The sequence below is a fragment of the Mastacembelus armatus genome, chromosome 7 (assembly GCF_900324485.2).
Source record: "Mastacembelus armatus chromosome 7, fMasArm1.2, whole genome shotgun sequence".
NCBI classification, from domain to species: Eukaryota; Metazoa; Chordata; class Actinopteri; order Synbranchiformes; family Mastacembelidae; genus Mastacembelus; species Mastacembelus armatus.
The window spans coordinates 3457873-3474217 of record NC_046639.1 but is presented as its reverse complement, the minus strand read 5'-3'; the positions used below and the strand labels follow the sequence as shown (position 1 = coordinate 3474217).

Below are 16345 nucleotides of genomic sequence, written 5' to 3'. Positions count from 1 at the left end.
TCAGCCATCAGCAAAGACACCAGCAGGATCTTGTCCTCCTGAACATCGTGGTCCTGAAAATAAAAACATGTCCATGAAAGCATGGTATATCAGGAATATAAGACACAGCAGGTGTAATGAAAAAGTGAACCATCAGGCACACCCACCAACAGGACTCGTACTGCCATCATGGCAGCAGCTCCAGTGGACACAGTACAGTCCATTAGAATCACATGATCTTCACTGATGTCTTTCGGTAGGCGCAGGTAATGAAGCTGACAATGTTTAGAGAAAAAATGTGATTAATACCAAAATATAATATACATGACCAGTACCTATATTCTGGTATTACATCATAGGTGACATCATGCAGAAGTAACCTAATTGTCAAATGTCCTTGAAAGGACATGTAAATGAGCAAGTATGATGAAAAAAGAAGACCATACTAAACCACAAAAAAAAAAAAAAAAAAAAAATCACATTTAGGAATGCATTAATATGTCAGTAAGCAAAAACTGGTTGGAAACTTTGGGACACTGGTGTTATGTACATTGTAATGACAGCAAAATCCTTGATACAGTTCCACTGAAGAACTGCTACAGTTCTCTAACCTATCAGCCACAATTAAAATCAGCACCTCAGGTTCTCCTGTATCCTGGTTGGTCTGGATAAGGATTTTGCCAATGCGCACATCTTTGCAGACAGCCCTCAGCGCTGGCTCCATGGTCTCCCCAGCTCGCAGGATGGACACGCCTGTTATCTAAAGAGAAAGAAAAGACAAGAACTGGAGAGGTTAATTGCATCAACAAAACTTTTTTCTGATTGGTCTTTAAAAATCAAAAAGAGTTGAGAAGACCGCAGGAAGCAAATGGAGTTCACTCACCCTCTTCCCGTGGAAAGTCCTGCCTTCATAATCCTCTCCTTGGGGGGTCTGGACTACGTGGATCTGAGATAATATTAAAAAAATCATAGCAGTGTGAGCAAAGTGCTGATCACAGCACTATACTGCACTACAGAAGCCAGGAAAATATTTTGTGACCAGACGCAGCAAATTACAAATTGTCAGCTGTGCCTGTATAATATAAAGCATTTTATGGTTAAGGTAGAGAAACTTTCCATTGTGGTAAACTTGATAAGTTTCCTTGCTCATGCCACAGGCTGCTACGTGTTTGGCTGATTTTCTTTTCAGCAAATACAAGCACTTAGTCTTTTTCCATTAATATTTTCCCCATACTGTGCTGAATCTCACTCTACCTGTCAGCATCTGTCAATCCATCAGCTGTGTCACACTTTCCTTTTCCTACACATCTGCATCATCTACACTCATGTAACAGTTCAAAGTGCTACTTAATATAAAGAACTACAGAACCTCTAGGCAGTGCTATGCATGAACGCATCTCAGTGTTAGGCACCTGTGATGGGAGGAAGGAGAGGGCTCGCTCGATTAACAGACGCATCAACCTCTTGGAGTAGAAGATGAACTCATCACGGCTTGTTTCCTTGTTTCTAAATGTGGTAATTAGGAAAAGAAAGGTACAAAATTTATACAAGGGGCAGGTGCTCCACACTGCAGTTTGCTCCAAGATGGAAACAGATTATGTCCAGATCAGCTTTTACCTGATGATTGTGTGCATGCCCCTGACCTGGGGCGTGCTCTCGAGAACGCTGAGGGTCTGGGGGAGGGGTTGAGCCTGGTGTGCAGAAGCCAGGGCTGCCCTGTAACCACAGCAACAAACAGCAGAGCGGGGGTGGTGCACGGTGAGAAGAGTGGAAAGAGGGAAGGAGGACAGATACATAAATACAAGACACACAAATACTTGGCAAACAACACTTCTGCAAGTTCACACACAAACGTGCACATAAGAACTGTATGCACATTCAGAAAACACACACACGATACATGCTCAAATCATTTTTCAGTAGAAATTAGAGCAAAGTTGATAATGATAGGGTGCAACCACTTCAACAGGGTTGGTTGAAAAAATGGAAATGCACAAAACTGCAAAACACACAGTGCCAGTGTTAAATATTTAAAAAAAAAAAAACAAGAGCACAGAGACTATGATAATGGAAAAGAACATCAAAAACAAAACTAATATATTTAAAATTAACATAAAACATAAAGATTAAGGAAGAAAAGTACTGCGACATTAATAAAATGCATGAATGTGATTTTCCATGACATGTCTCCATGTACTTGTATTAACACAGCAATATTCCACACACAGTGTAAACATTAGGTTTCAATATCTAGTTAAGCATAGCTCTACCCTGGGCTCTAGAAGAACACACTGCTAAAAATACTCAGTGATACAGTTATGGTGATACTACAGTATTTATAATGTCACTGAGTTAAATTTGCCAGATGCAATGAAAAGAGAAATCATAGCAAATCTGCTCACATATCCCAGCGAAGTTTCCTCTAAGGGGAGAGTTTTTTGACGAAACACAACAAACACAACAGAGGAGACACAGAAAGACAACAACAGATAAGAGGAGGAAAAAAATGAGAAGAGACGCAACATCAGGTGGATGAAAGGATGAAGGGATCACACAGTGAAAAGGGTGACAGCAGAGCTGAAAATGTCAAATGTCACAGAAATGTACTTAAACACTTAAGGGTCATTTTAAGTCAAATAATAATTCCTGGTCATGATAATGAGAAAAACATATGCTGAGCACCATGCTTTTAAATCCTTTACAGATGTTAGGGTTGAAGCGCGAAGAAGCAAGTTTTGGATCAGATTTTCATTATCTATACACGTGCATCCATTGTGTGTACGCGTGGGAGGTGCACAAGTTATCGTGCGCTGCTGTCACTCTTTCACTGTGTAGAACAGTAGAGGTTGGTATTTCAGCTCATAGGCCCCAGCACATCCTGTGTCTAAAGACAGACACCAAGCTCACTTCCTCTCGCTCTTTGTCTCAGATACTGTGGCCGACATTCAATGGAAAAACTCAGCGCTTTGTAGTAGGGTATTGGAAACTTTCTCTGTGGCTGAGGTATGTGATAGTCAACAATAGCTGTAGCAAGAGCTTCCTCTCGCTCGCTTTCTGTTATAGTCACTCTCTCTTATTCCTGTTGCCGCTCAAAGGAGGGGTCAGTGACTTGACTCACTGGTATATTTTTAGACACAGAAGGCAGGAAGAAAGTAAGTTGTCATTTCTGTAAAAGGCCGAAAGAGGGAAAACCAACATCTTTACATTAAATGCTGGCTGCACCACATCACTTCCAAACTTTTCATCTAAGCTCTACTTTCAAATTACTGACAGCTGTTTTCATGTGTTTTATACATTTATTTCATACTGATCTGGGTTAAGTCTTTAAAATATTTTGGCACGGCGTTCTACTCTTAAGACTAACCGCGAATTACCTATATTTGGTTCACAGACACAGTACTAGAGTGCCGCCTGGTGATGTGCCATGGCAGCCAGCAGAACAGTGGAAGGTTGGTTTTGCTGTCCTCTTTTTCTTTCCCTCAGTAAGAAGCTGGAGCGGAGAGAAAACTGGGCAGATGGTGAGAAGAGAATGACAGACAGGATAAAGGCCACTCTACCTGACGCTGAGCTCGCGCTGTGAGCCATGGAGCGATTTGGGGGAGGAGGGGGAGAGAGTGTGAGACTCGTCCATGACCAACATGTATGTATGTTTGTTTGTGTTTGTGTGTGTGTGTGTGTGTGTGTGTGTGTGTGTGTATGTGTGTAGTGGTAAGGAAATATAACATGCTATGAATCGACATTCACCACTGACTCCTTTCTTTCTGTCTTCTTAGGCTATCTTAATTAGACCAATAAAAGCTACAAATGTTAAGTTTTTTCAAATCATTACAACAGTTCTATGATTCATCTCATTATTTATTATTCAATTATTTGATTTTCTTCTAACAAAGAAACTTTTGTGAGACCTTAGAAAATCAGTAAATTGTTATTGAAGAAAAAAAACCAAAACAAAACATTTCCAACCATTAGGAACCTGAAAACTTTAGAATATGTGTATAAGATTGTGTGTCTCGCTGTACTTGTACACAGCAGTAACTAATCTGTGGTATTTTGACTTAAAAAACAGAAAATATAAAAATATGTGTTTCGCTAAAAATGCAATAGTGCACAGTATTTAATTTAAAGAACAGGAAACGTGCACACACACACATACTGAAAAAGCCTCCCAAAAAAAGACTGTGTGTATTTATCAAGTAATAGTTTACCTGATAACTCATTCGTTTCATGTGTACTGAATGAGCCAGGAGCAAACATCCACATTCATCCGTCTTCAAAATCAAAGTCTGTGCAGTGAATTTTCTATCCACTAGATGGAGCTTGCAATTACTTACACACCAATGAAGGGTTGCTTACAACTACACAGTGCAGATGCCAGATGATGCGTCAGAAACCAAATTAAATTAAATTACAAAAAAAGAGGAAGAATGAAGGGCCATAATAATAAAAACACAAGTGTTGTGGTGTGTGTGTTGGTTTGTAAGTGTGACCTGTCTCACCTTCTCCAGCTGACTGTGGACATGCTGCACAATCAAATCAATGGCCACCATGTTGCCGCCACCTGAAAGGATGACAAAGTCACATGATTATAATGTGGAATCATGGGAGTTTGAAAACATACAGTGACTTATTTAGCTTAATGTTGTAAAGTGCAAGAAAGTTTCACTGAACTCCAAACACAACATACCTGTGTACAGTAAATGTTGCACTGTATAGTGAAATTAAATATTTCAATCCTGTTTCATGTCACTAGCATCACAGTAGTAGTTATGTTAAACTGAATCTATATAAATATGTGTGCATGTAGATTTACACACCACGTGGCACCACAATATCAGCCAGGCGCATGGTGGGTTCAATGTACTGCTCAAACGCCGGCTTGACAAACTTGTTGTACTGTTTGATGACTCCCACAATGTCTCGGCCCCTTTCTGAAATGTCTCTCCTAAGCCGACGCACGAGCCGGATGTCAGAGTCTGTGTCCACAAAAATCTTCATGTCCAGCAACTAACAGGGGACATGTAACAGAAACAATATGGTCAGCTGAACATAAAGCTTTACAACACTGATTCACACGAAGAAGATATGAGGAAAATGGCAGCTAAATATCCAGTGCTGCTTCAGTTTTTGGCTTGTGCTTAGTTCAAACTGCACCATCAAATCTCTGCTCATATCTGTGCCATATTCTTTGAAGAGCTTGTGGTTTACTGTCATTGAAATTGATACTTTCTTTTGCATGACAACCACCGAGAAATGCTCAGGAAAGAAATGTGTCCATAAAGGATGATAAGGATGAATGGATGGATGGAAAAAAAAAAAATCAAACCCTGAAATGGGTTTTCTTTTAAAACTATGTAAAATGTAATAGAGATACATAGAAATGAGTGAAAGTTATACATGAGGATAAGGATAAATTAAATCAATTAAATTAGTGAATTTTGTTTTACAAACTATTTGATGCACCAACAGTTTATAGGTGTATTTTTTCACATTTGTGTTTCTGGGCACCTACCAGCTGACGTATACACAGATTTCAATATATTTGTGATATTGGCTGATATGTTAAGTCCAATCCTGAGTTTTGAATATGTCTACTTTTAAATTTGTTGACAACCAGGGATCATTCATTTAAAAGGCCTTTGTACTTGCAGAAAAAAAAAAAAAAAAACAAACAAAAAAAAAAACACAAGCATAAGTGACAAAAAATCTGACACCAACCAGCTGAAAATGATTGATGTCAATAGTCCTCCCCTACCTTTAAGAGTTCCTTGTCCACGAAAGACATGATTCCCTCAAAGATGATAACACTGGCTCCATATACGGTTTTCTGTGGTGGACATGTGAATGTAGCATTGCAGTGAAAAGTGTCTGGACATATGTCTAACTGTAGTTAATAGACATTAAAATATAAATAGTAGAAGACAAAAATTACAAGAGCATTTGTTCTCGGCCATCTGGAGTAACAGATTTGATATAAGACTAAAATATCTAGCAAAGATTAAAAAGCTCCTGGGTAATTGAGAAACTGAGATTACATACTACTCATTAACTTAGATATTGCATTATCACAGGGTGTACAATCAACCTTACCCACTCTTTCTGTCTCCCATGAGTTGTAAAGTCATACACAGGGATTTTCACACTCTTGCCCTGTTTGAGTTTGCGCAAGATGTGTGTCAGCAAATCAAAGTCAAAGGCATCAGGGTGGTCAAAGTTATAGTCGTTGCTGGCAGCCAGAGTCTGCTGTTCTGGAGACAACACCTGAGGACAACCATCACAATAATGTTGGAGTGACTTTAAAGAAACCTTGCTACAACAACAAGGCTTTGCAAGTTCAATTCAATATTACTCCTGAGTTCAATACTTCCTCTGTCTCAGTCTCTGGCTTCTGCTTAGACACAAGTATTGATATATAAACATATCAGGAATAAAATAGTAATAAAACACTACTAAAATGTGTCGCAGCAAAAAATATTCATGCTTAAATAATGGTTTGGTGCTGAATTTGCACAAACTTACACTAGAGAAGAGAGGGAGTTGAAGTCAAGGGACCTAAATTTAGGAGAACATCATGTGCCGCTATGACGTCCATACCAGCTGGTGTGTGTGTGTGTGTGTGTGCCCTTAGGGTGGTTGAGCATTATAACCCCAGACCTGGTATTTGGCAGTTTCAGAACAGCAACACCCCCTTCTCAAGTGAACAGCTTTTACAGTTAATATGATAAACCAAGTTTCTCACGAAGCAACCCTTCTGCTTTCCAAAGCAAAAAGAGGACGCAGAATTTCAAAAAAAAAAACAAAAAACAAAAAAACAAACAAAAAAAAAAAACCACACTGATTTCAGAATACATGCTTTTGACACCAAGCTCTGGAAATGCAATGTGCACACTGGCACTTGCTGGGGGTTATAGTACCACTGGTTACTGGTAAATCCCTCCTACAGTCTGAAATGCTGCTGTCAGGTTGTGACAGGATTGCATAACTAGAGAGTGGGTGGAGGCACAGTATAGAGTGGCATGAATGACCCTTGCGTGAATACTCTCCAGCACTCTTTTTCTCCTCAGTGCACTTGCCACTGTGCTTCTCTTTTTGACTCACCCACGTTCCAATATTTTATCCTTTTGACACTCAACATATTTACATTTAATAACAGGTTTGCAACAGCTTAAAGTCACACCACCACATTCAGAAACAAGGGCATTCAAATGGACATGTTCAGTATTTTCCAGACTACAAGTTTTTTTTTTTACTCCTGTGGCTTGTCATGTGACTTATACAGGAAAAGTGACTTATATGTGTTAATTTACTGTCACTATGTCAAGTAGTCACTAGTGTTAGATGGCACTCTTGACTCAACTGGTGGTAATACTGTACCACCGGAAAACATAAAAACACTTATGTTCACCCTAAACTATTACTGAGTGTAACGCAAGTGAAAATGCTGTCCAAAAGAAAGAGTTGACTGCAGACTTTAAACTGCGGTGATTAAGTATGCAGCGAAAAGTTTTGTAGAAACAGAGTTTGGAGTGAGTGTCGGCATTTAGGGAACCTGAGAGAGAAGGTGGACACGCCGCTTCACCTTCTCCCTGACGTTGGCAGAGTTGTTAAACTTGGATGAATGATTCCATAATACACTTCTGCTTGTTGTTGTGCCTAGCCTATGCCTCTTCATAGGCTAATTTAGACTATAATTAGTATAATTAAAAATGTGACTTGTACACCGAACAGCTTAGATTTTTCCTGTTCAACTAAGCGACTAATATTCCAGAATATGGTACACACATAAAACACACACTGCACACATACACACACCTTGTAAAAAGAGTCCATAGAGAGCAATACAACCCATGGAACATCTAGAGCTTCAATGATCTTCCTGGCTACGGTTGTTTTTCCTGAAGCGCTCCCACCACACAGACCTGTGACAAAATATTTACATACAGACTTCAAACAATATTTGCAAAATGTTGATCTGTATAACTTTAAAACGCTTGGGAGGAAAAAAAAAAAATCTACAGCTCGGCAGGACACCAAGTTACAATACATGCATACTGAGGTTCTTTGGGGTTTCTTTTTGCATATAGGGAGGCAGGTAGAAACACCCTGAGGCACCACGGGCTAACAGGTGAAGGCATTTTCAGAAATTCCTTTCACTAAACACACTTTAACCGATACGTCTCGTAGCAAAACAGAACCACCTCAATTAAAATGTCAATAATGACACGGAATGAGTATGTCAATACCCATTAGCAGTAAACATGGTAAGTGCTTATTTCTGCGAGAGACACTTGTTATCAGCTTATTCCTGTGTGCTAAAGACTGACAAGACTCAAACGTGTAATAGAAAAATACATTTCAGATTTGGTGCTTGATTTAGTCTGGAGCTGCTTCTTTCTCCTTTGGAGTTTAGAGAAATCGCTCTGAAAAAAGGTATTGGTGCTATTTTTTTGTATTAAGGTACTCTTAAAAAAAACAAACAAAAAACAACAAAAAGAAAACTACAAGAAAAGAAAAAGCTAGCGTCCTACCAATAACAAAGGCCTCTTTGGACTGCGTGCCGTGCTCGTTGTACCAGGGGGGGCGTCCAGCCGTGTAGATGGTTCGTTTGGAGGTGCGTAGGAGAGGAGGTTCAGACTTACACTGGCTGGTGGTCCTTTTTCTAGGTGACAGACCTGTGCTTACAGAGGGGAGAAGCCTGTCCAATGATCCCTCACCACATCCACTGTAATGCAACAAACACAATATAGCACATCATTAGTATTTAGTGTTATTGAATGCATTTTTTTGGCTTTTATTTGTGCATATTTTATAAAACTGGAAAAAATGCTGGTCTTGCATACAACTTGGTACACCTTTAAAATGTTTTTTGTTCAACCTAAACTATTATTATAAACAATTCCATCCCATCATGTAGTATATAATAAAATGATTGTTTACAGTATGACAGGGGTTTTTAATTTTACTAGAGCAGCACAACACCATGGAACAAGAACTGCTCATTATTAGTGAGTTCTATTTTAACAATTGTGTTAACAGCGTTGCAAAAACAAGACAGTAATGATGGCACTACAAAATGTGGTCAACAAGATCGTCTTAGAGATAGGACAGGTCCTTCCTGTTAAAGCTTCCTGTTAGAGTGCATCACTAGAATAGAAGCACAGATGGACATTGAAGAAAGTTGACCCAGTTAACAGGAAATACATCTAAGTTAGTTTTGTGTTACCCTGTCATGGGTTAATGTTTAGTTGTTACATCTCCAACAGGTTAGCTTTGTCCAGGCTTGCAGAGTATGACTGCTGCAGGCATACCACCTTCAGTGCATAGCTCAGACTGTAAAGGCTGTTGCGACTACATGCATTTAGTCCTGTGGTCAGTTTTGCAGCTGAACCATGTGTGTGAGCCATACAGTGAGAGTGCCACCAATGATCCTCAAACAAATTACAACAAGCTCATTCAAAACAGGTATGAGGCTCTTAAAGGAGCCAGGCACAGAATTTGCATAGTCTGTTTCAACAAAACACAATAGTCACTAACACATGGTTCATGGCACAGTAATAATAATAACAGGATTTCCACTTTTTTATCTAATACCTAGTGCAATTGTCTTGCATTTCAAAAAACCTGCAGACTTCTGTGATTGATTTTCCACTTTTGTAACATTATATGAGAATATAGTTAAAAACCTGACCCAGAGAATAAGAGTTTGGCTTATTAACATTGCAAGTGAAGTGAAAAATGGGCATTACCATTCACTTAACGCATGGGGCTAATTAGGATTCAGAGCAGCGAACAACGGCTCAAAGCACGGGCCTGTCACAGTGCTGAGCAAAACATCTAAAACTCAACTTCCCATGGGAAACTTTCTTCACCTCTCTTGCAAAAGTCTAGTCAGACAAAGGCCAAATTATCTCTGCAGCACTGACAACACAAAGTATTGTAGTGAAAAACAGCAACTACACAATCACGAGCTTTCTTTCAATTCACTGATGTCAAATATTTAGCAGCTCTGGGACAATCGCAAAGATATTACGAAAAACAAATGCTGCCTTAGTTGTTTTACAAACATTTTGTTGAGTAACCAAGTGTAACTAGGTACTGGTTGCTAGCAACACTTACTGCAATATCCGAGACATCCACACTTCACCCAGTGAGGACTGTAAAAAGCCACATGCCATAACTAGAGTAAGCTGTGTAAGAGAGCAGTCCTAGGAGTGCCTCTATTTCTCTGTTATCCAGTCAACTCTTGACTTCCACACCTTTATATAGGTCGTACACCTCCGCAGGTGGCATGTCAAGAGGTCTCAGGTGAAGCAAACAAGATCTTATCATACCAGGGTTTCTTGAGCCTGGATGATCCCAAGGAACGGGCTGAGACTGAGAGAAAACACAGAGCATGAATGCGGCACAGTTCAGCTGGGTTATCTGTTAAAACCAAACCAGGGTGCCATAAAAGATTAGCCTAGTTCATTATGCTGAATCATACCCTTGTTCAGTGGTTACAGCCACAGTACTCAGTGCTCCTGAACATAACATATACTGATCTGAGGCCTGGGCTATCTAGGCCATGTAGTCAGCCGTGGTCCAGGCACAGGGTAATACAGTATCTGTTTCAACCATAGAAAACTTTAAAACTCCATGGTTTTGAGGAGCGTGACACAAATACAGCTCACACAAACTGTACTTTCACTGGACCCCACCCAATCCTAAATCTACAGGGCATGAAGCGCAACTTTGAAGTTCAGTTTGCGTTACGGCTGGTCAATACAGTTCACATTAAATAATTAAACTACTTTACAATATCAGTATTGGTATGCACTCAGTTGTCAGTTTAGTGATTACACCTGGATAAAACGAACAGTCTAATGCAACAGTCTTACAGTAAGGCCTTGGTCTAAAGGGGACAATGATCAGTTTTTCTTTAAATTGTAGATTTGTGTTGAGTGGACTCTATCATTATTTTAGAGGCAGAGCTATACCGCATTACACACAGATGTTTCTGTCATACAGCCTACCCTTGTTGAGGTGGGCAAAATAATAGGAACACGTGTTAATATAACCAGGTACAATTCAACAGCACCACAAACTACAGCCTCCAAAATAAATGTGTGTCTCTGAATCCATACCTACCTGAGTCTGAACAAAAACTGAACATTATCACTGCTGCATTAGACTAAGTTTCATCTAGGTGTTCCTAATAAACTGACAACTCATAGTATGTGACAGCATGGCATACTGTAAAAACATTCAATATAACATAACCGTCTGACCAAACTCCTCAAATACCTAAGACAAAACAACCTTTTCCAAAGTTTCATTTCCCTTCGTGCTGTATGAAGAACCTGTTACAGAATTGTGTAAAATAATAACAAAACAATAATCACTGTATGATTGCACTTAAACCTTCTAAAGTCAGCACAAAAACACTATCAAAGTAAGTTGCACAAATTGGTGTCACTAAGCCAACTTTGCTTAAACATGTCAACGAAATGCCACAGGCCACATTACAAAAGGAGCTGTCATTCCTGTTGATCCAGATATGAAGAGAAGAAAAGAAAAATAAAAGTGACCCAAAATTTTGTAGTGTACATGATACACATGGTACTAGAATTAGAGGAAATAAATCGAAATAAATAAATAAATAAAAGGCACTTACCTGCCATCATCTCTCAGAGTCCAACAGCCAGATATTCTAGCTCCTGAGTAAGCCGGGAGTGAGTTCATAGCTGGAGACAATATAATTATGGCTTCCACTTTGTGTACTCCACAAGTTCAGTCTTAATTTTATATTTCTGCCTCAGTATATACATACAGTCAAGCACAATACAGCACTTAACCACATTGTGCTCTGGAACAACACATCCACAATGAGACAGACGGAGGGTAGGCAATACAGAGGGTAATCAGCATGGACGAGAAACGAAACTTTAAACAGCTGTTTAGCTTTCAGTTTCTTCCATTCAGTGCAGCTACAGAGAGAGAGAGAAGGCACTGCAGCTTGGAAGAGGGAACTCGACTGAGTCAAACTACAGCACAGCTTTTCCCTCCTCTTTCACTCAGTCTCCACTCCTCCCCTGATTCGTCCAACCAACAAATGTAAGAGGATAACCTACCCTCCAGATTATGTTCATTAGGTGGTATTAATAGCATCAGGTTAGAGCCAGACCTTCCCACTCCTGGCACACACACACACATAGAGAAACACAGACACACACACACACACACACACACAAACAAACACATACAAATTCCAAGCCTGGGTCATCTGTCCCTGACGGTCAGTGTTGCAATATGTGGCTGGAGGTGAAAGAGGAACCAGAAAGGAGCGACAGAGACACCAAGAAACAAACCAGGGAAAAAGTGGGAACAGGCAAACAGGCAGCTATTATTCCCCTCTGATGTTGACGCAGCTGACTGAATTCACAAGAGAGATGGCTCAGGCTGCGCTGGGGAAGTGAAAAGAGGGAGCAATGGAGAGAAGCGAGATGGAGAAAACATGACGGAGGGAAGGCGATGTGCTTTGCCCTGCAGGGACTCGCGATGTCTCGGTGTGCCTTACAGCAGACTCTGGAGACGTTGGCACGGCAGCAAACGCGACCATGCACACGCATACATAAAGGGCTGTTCCCTCCCTAACTTCCCTCACACGGAATAAACAGCATGATGAAACCCAACACTACCTCTACTGCTCTCTCAGCTGACAGTCTGAAGAACAGCCCTGGGTACCCATGCCCACACTGACACTCCTCCCTGTTCACAACTTGTACAGACAATCTGTTGTACTCACAGATCAGATCAAAGACTGTTTTTTGCCATTGCAGGAAAAACCCAAACTGCCACTTCTTAAAACCGCAGCGCTTAGTGAAGTTACTACTAGATACGATTTGAAACATTTAAAGTGTCTGAAAATATTTGGGGTAAGGACTCGAGCAACTCATTTCTGTTTATTTCTTTGTTAAAACCACAGGTGAGGCACAAGGAAAGTCTGTGTTTTTCCTCTAAACCTCACTGTAGTTTTGAGACAGTGGCTGTTGTTTTACACTACAGTCAGAAGACAGCTGTAAAGTAAAAAAGCTACGTCAAAATAAAGACGCCTGAACTGGTTGTTACACCAACAGTGAGCCATCTCTCTATGGCTAGAAGGGAGTACAACGGGGTTGTAGGTAGTACAAGTAAAATTTCAATAAAACAAATATTTTAAGTACAGTAAGAGAAGAGTTACACTATTTAGTAAACTGAATGTGCTAAATGGAAAACAGAAGTCACATTTTACAAAGGTCAGAAAGGTGTAATATATTTCAGCATGACTCAACGTCTAAATGCATCACCTTGTCTATTTCTAAAGGCAGAGCAGATTCATGAAACCACATTTATATGCAAAGATTAGACAAACAATAAAACTTGGCAGGCGGGTTTTGTAGCTGTGGAACCTGTGTGACACTGGCCATTGTGTCAGCCAAGCTGCCTTTCTACCAGACCTCACAGGATGTTACCAAACGAGGGCGTAATTAACTTTTAGAAGAATGAAAAGAAGAATGTTGTAGGAGAAGACAGCAGGCATTAAATTCTTATTTGCCACAGCCCTATATGTTGAATTAATTAGAAACAAAATGTAAATAAATGCAAATAGCCTCAGGCTACTTTGCAACTGTAACATTAATGACAGGGAGCCTTCAACCAGCCATATCTTACAGGTAAGAAAAGCTACCAAAACCCAGTGAATGAAAATCAGGCCTGACATATTGCCAAAACAAACAAACAAAAACATCTGCATAGCTGTATTGGCCATCGGCTGCCCTAGTTTGTAAAGATCAGTATCATCATCTACCATATGAAGAACCACATCAGTCGACCTCTAGTTTGTGGTGCTTTTTGCTTTGGATTACACTGTATTGTGTTCATATATTCCTTCCAATTTACCAACATGTGCTCAGCAAAATCACCCAATACTCTCTTCTTCCACTCTTACATTAGACTGCCTACATGACTATATATACTTATGTTGACCATCAACCATGTTAAAGTATGACATGAACACTGGTGATAGGGATTCAGGGAGTCTACTAACAGCATCGAACCCTCGGTGGACTGATCAGGTCAGCACCACCCTCTTGTGGCAAAGGAAAGTATTGCACCAAGTTGCATGCTGGATTTTGCTGTAGGGGTACAGAGCTGACTGATCGGGGTCAAAGTGACCGTGTGTGTAATTCATGTACGTTCGATATTAGTCACATAAACCAGATGTAACGTTAATCGGGAATTTCCCTAAAGAAAAGGAAAGAATGACTTCCCACCATGTGCCAACTCCCTCTGCTAGCTAAATAAAACGGTCTCTTACTCCACGCCGTTTGATTCAGGCCATTACTTTCTCTGTAGCTAAAGTGACGCCGTGTTAACATATTTCAGGAAACCATGTGTCCTAAAATATTCCTGTCGTGTTTCTCTTTGAGGAGATGACAGTGAAGTCGCGTTAGCAGGCGCCGCGTGTAAAACACGGGACGAGTCTCAGCGTGAAGCGGACAAAAGCCACTGTCCTCTTCCTTTGACACCTACAGTGAGCCAATATTACTATGGCAGCACATTACTGTTATATGAGGTAACGCTACACTGACTGACTCTGTCTGTACAGTGTGACAGGACGTGTTTCCGTAAAGATGCTTAGCTAACCCAGTAAAATTACTGCCCGTATGTTTTTTAGAAAGTTGCCCAAATGTTGTCGTGTGGCTCCACCGGTTAAAAGCCAACACCTCGAACAGATTTACCTGTTTGAAACACACGAGCTTTTCTCTTCGTTCTCCATCTTTGCGAGCCTTTCCTCCCTGCTAGCGGCAGACATTGCTAGTCTGTTGACAATCAGGTGTTGAGAGGACAGTTAGCGTTGATGCATCATGGGACTTGTAGGCCTATCCCATCTGACTGGGTGAAGGCCTCTCCGGCAGCGTGGTCTGTGAGGGACTTCAAACCCGACATGCACGGTACCGTTTGGCCGTGCCAGCCCGCAGCATGCTCGGTGTCACGATCACACCGGGCCTTTCCCAAAGCGGACTGTGGGTGAGGCTCAGCACGTGGGAGCCCTGAACCCTCAACGTTTATTATTTTGTCATTTCATCGCAAGCAGACACAGCTTATTTAGATTTTTGCTGTGATTTTATTGCATGTAAAACATTTTCTCTGAATTGCAACAAGTAAATATTTCAATGATAGTAGCCTGAAGTAAAATGTAAAATACTTAATTTTTTACTGTACTAGGGAAGACTTTAGTTTTATAAGCTAAACTAAATAGAAAAAATGTATTTTTAAAAATAATTTTATTTTACAAACATGGAGTGACAGTGTTTACAAGTGCAACAAACACAAGACCAGAGTGACCAAATGACATAACAGTTAAATAATGTAGCAAATGATTAGGTTGAATTAATTGTGGGTGTGTGATGCCTGAGGGTGTGATTGATGTGTGTGTCTGTCAGAGTGGATGGGTATGGATGTAGAGAGAAGAAATATACACCAACAACAACAAAAATAATAGTAATAATAATTATAATAATTATAATGCATTATTATTTATAGTAGCATAGATAATGGAAATATCCAGTACATGGTAAATATATGATATGCAAAATAAACAATGATAAAATGCATAAAAATAATAACATGAGTAAGCCTAATAATAATATTGATGATAAGGTCGGCCCCTGCCTAAGGCACATCACAACGGTGAAGGACACAAGGGCCCACGTTTATAAAATGTGATTTTAATAATATGTTCTTTTCATATCCAACATTTTGACATGACATTTCACAGCAGGAAGATCACAGATTTAAGAATTTGATGGTGATTGCATTTTGTTTACTATGAAAAATGCTTTGGCTCCTTAGGTTCGTCATCACACAGCACCATCAGGGAGTCAACTGAGCAGCATTAAATTATTAGTGACCCCAAACGTACAACCAGAGTCATAAAGATCAACTTACAGCAATAAAAGTAAAAAAATAAATAAATACGATGGATAATAAATGTCAACAAAAGTGACTCAAGTTTAGTCAACAAACTTTTATTAATTAGTTGAGGGATACTAATGCACAGGTAATACAACAAGTTCAGGAGAAAAATTGTAACAGTTCAGACTCAAAGGAGGTGCTGATGCCTCTTATGTTAGGTTCTATACAGCTTAATTTCACATATGGAAATCTTTAATACATCATTAGTCTCATTTCACCTGTTACCTATGTATCATAACCAGTTATCAGCTACGATATCATCTCTTAAAATTCAATGTCACAATGGCCCCGACAAGAGGCAGATGCCATCTCCTGCTTTTAATGTAGGTAGCATACAAAATGAACCACTGTTGTCCAAATAATAGGGTAAAAT

General features: G+C 39.9%; 1 protein-coding gene across 6 annotated transcripts in view; it reads right to left on the bottom strand.

Annotated features, from left to right (window-relative positions):
• Window positions 1-14875, bottom strand: part of uckl1b (uridine-cytidine kinase 1-like 1b) — a 16663-nt gene extending 1788 nt beyond the window's left edge. Inside the window, exons 1-14 of one of the 6 annotated variants that reach the window (XM_026332029.1) lie at window positions 14736-14875; window positions 8505-8698; window positions 7789-7895; window positions 6067-6237; window positions 5732-5803; window positions 4794-4983; window positions 4476-4537; window positions 3537-3553; window positions 1597-1695; window positions 1392-1485; window positions 863-925; window positions 617-739; window positions 147-254; window positions 1-53 (exon numbers count right to left, since the gene is read on the bottom strand). The exon at window positions 1-53 is cut by the window's left edge and continues 104 nt beyond it. In XM_026332029.1, coding sequence (XP_026187814.1) covers window positions 1-53; window positions 147-254; window positions 617-739; window positions 863-925; window positions 1392-1485; window positions 1597-1695; window positions 3537-3553; window positions 4476-4537; window positions 4794-4983; window positions 5732-5803; window positions 6067-6237; window positions 7789-7895; window positions 8505-8698; window positions 14736-14809 — 1427 coding nt within the window. In that variant the 5' untranslated portion in view covers window positions 14810-14875. The other 5 variants (XM_026332028.1, XM_026332033.2, XM_026332030.2 and 2 more) reach the window with 5 other exon arrangements.
• Between the last annotated feature and the right edge of the window lie 1470 nt (window positions 14876-16345).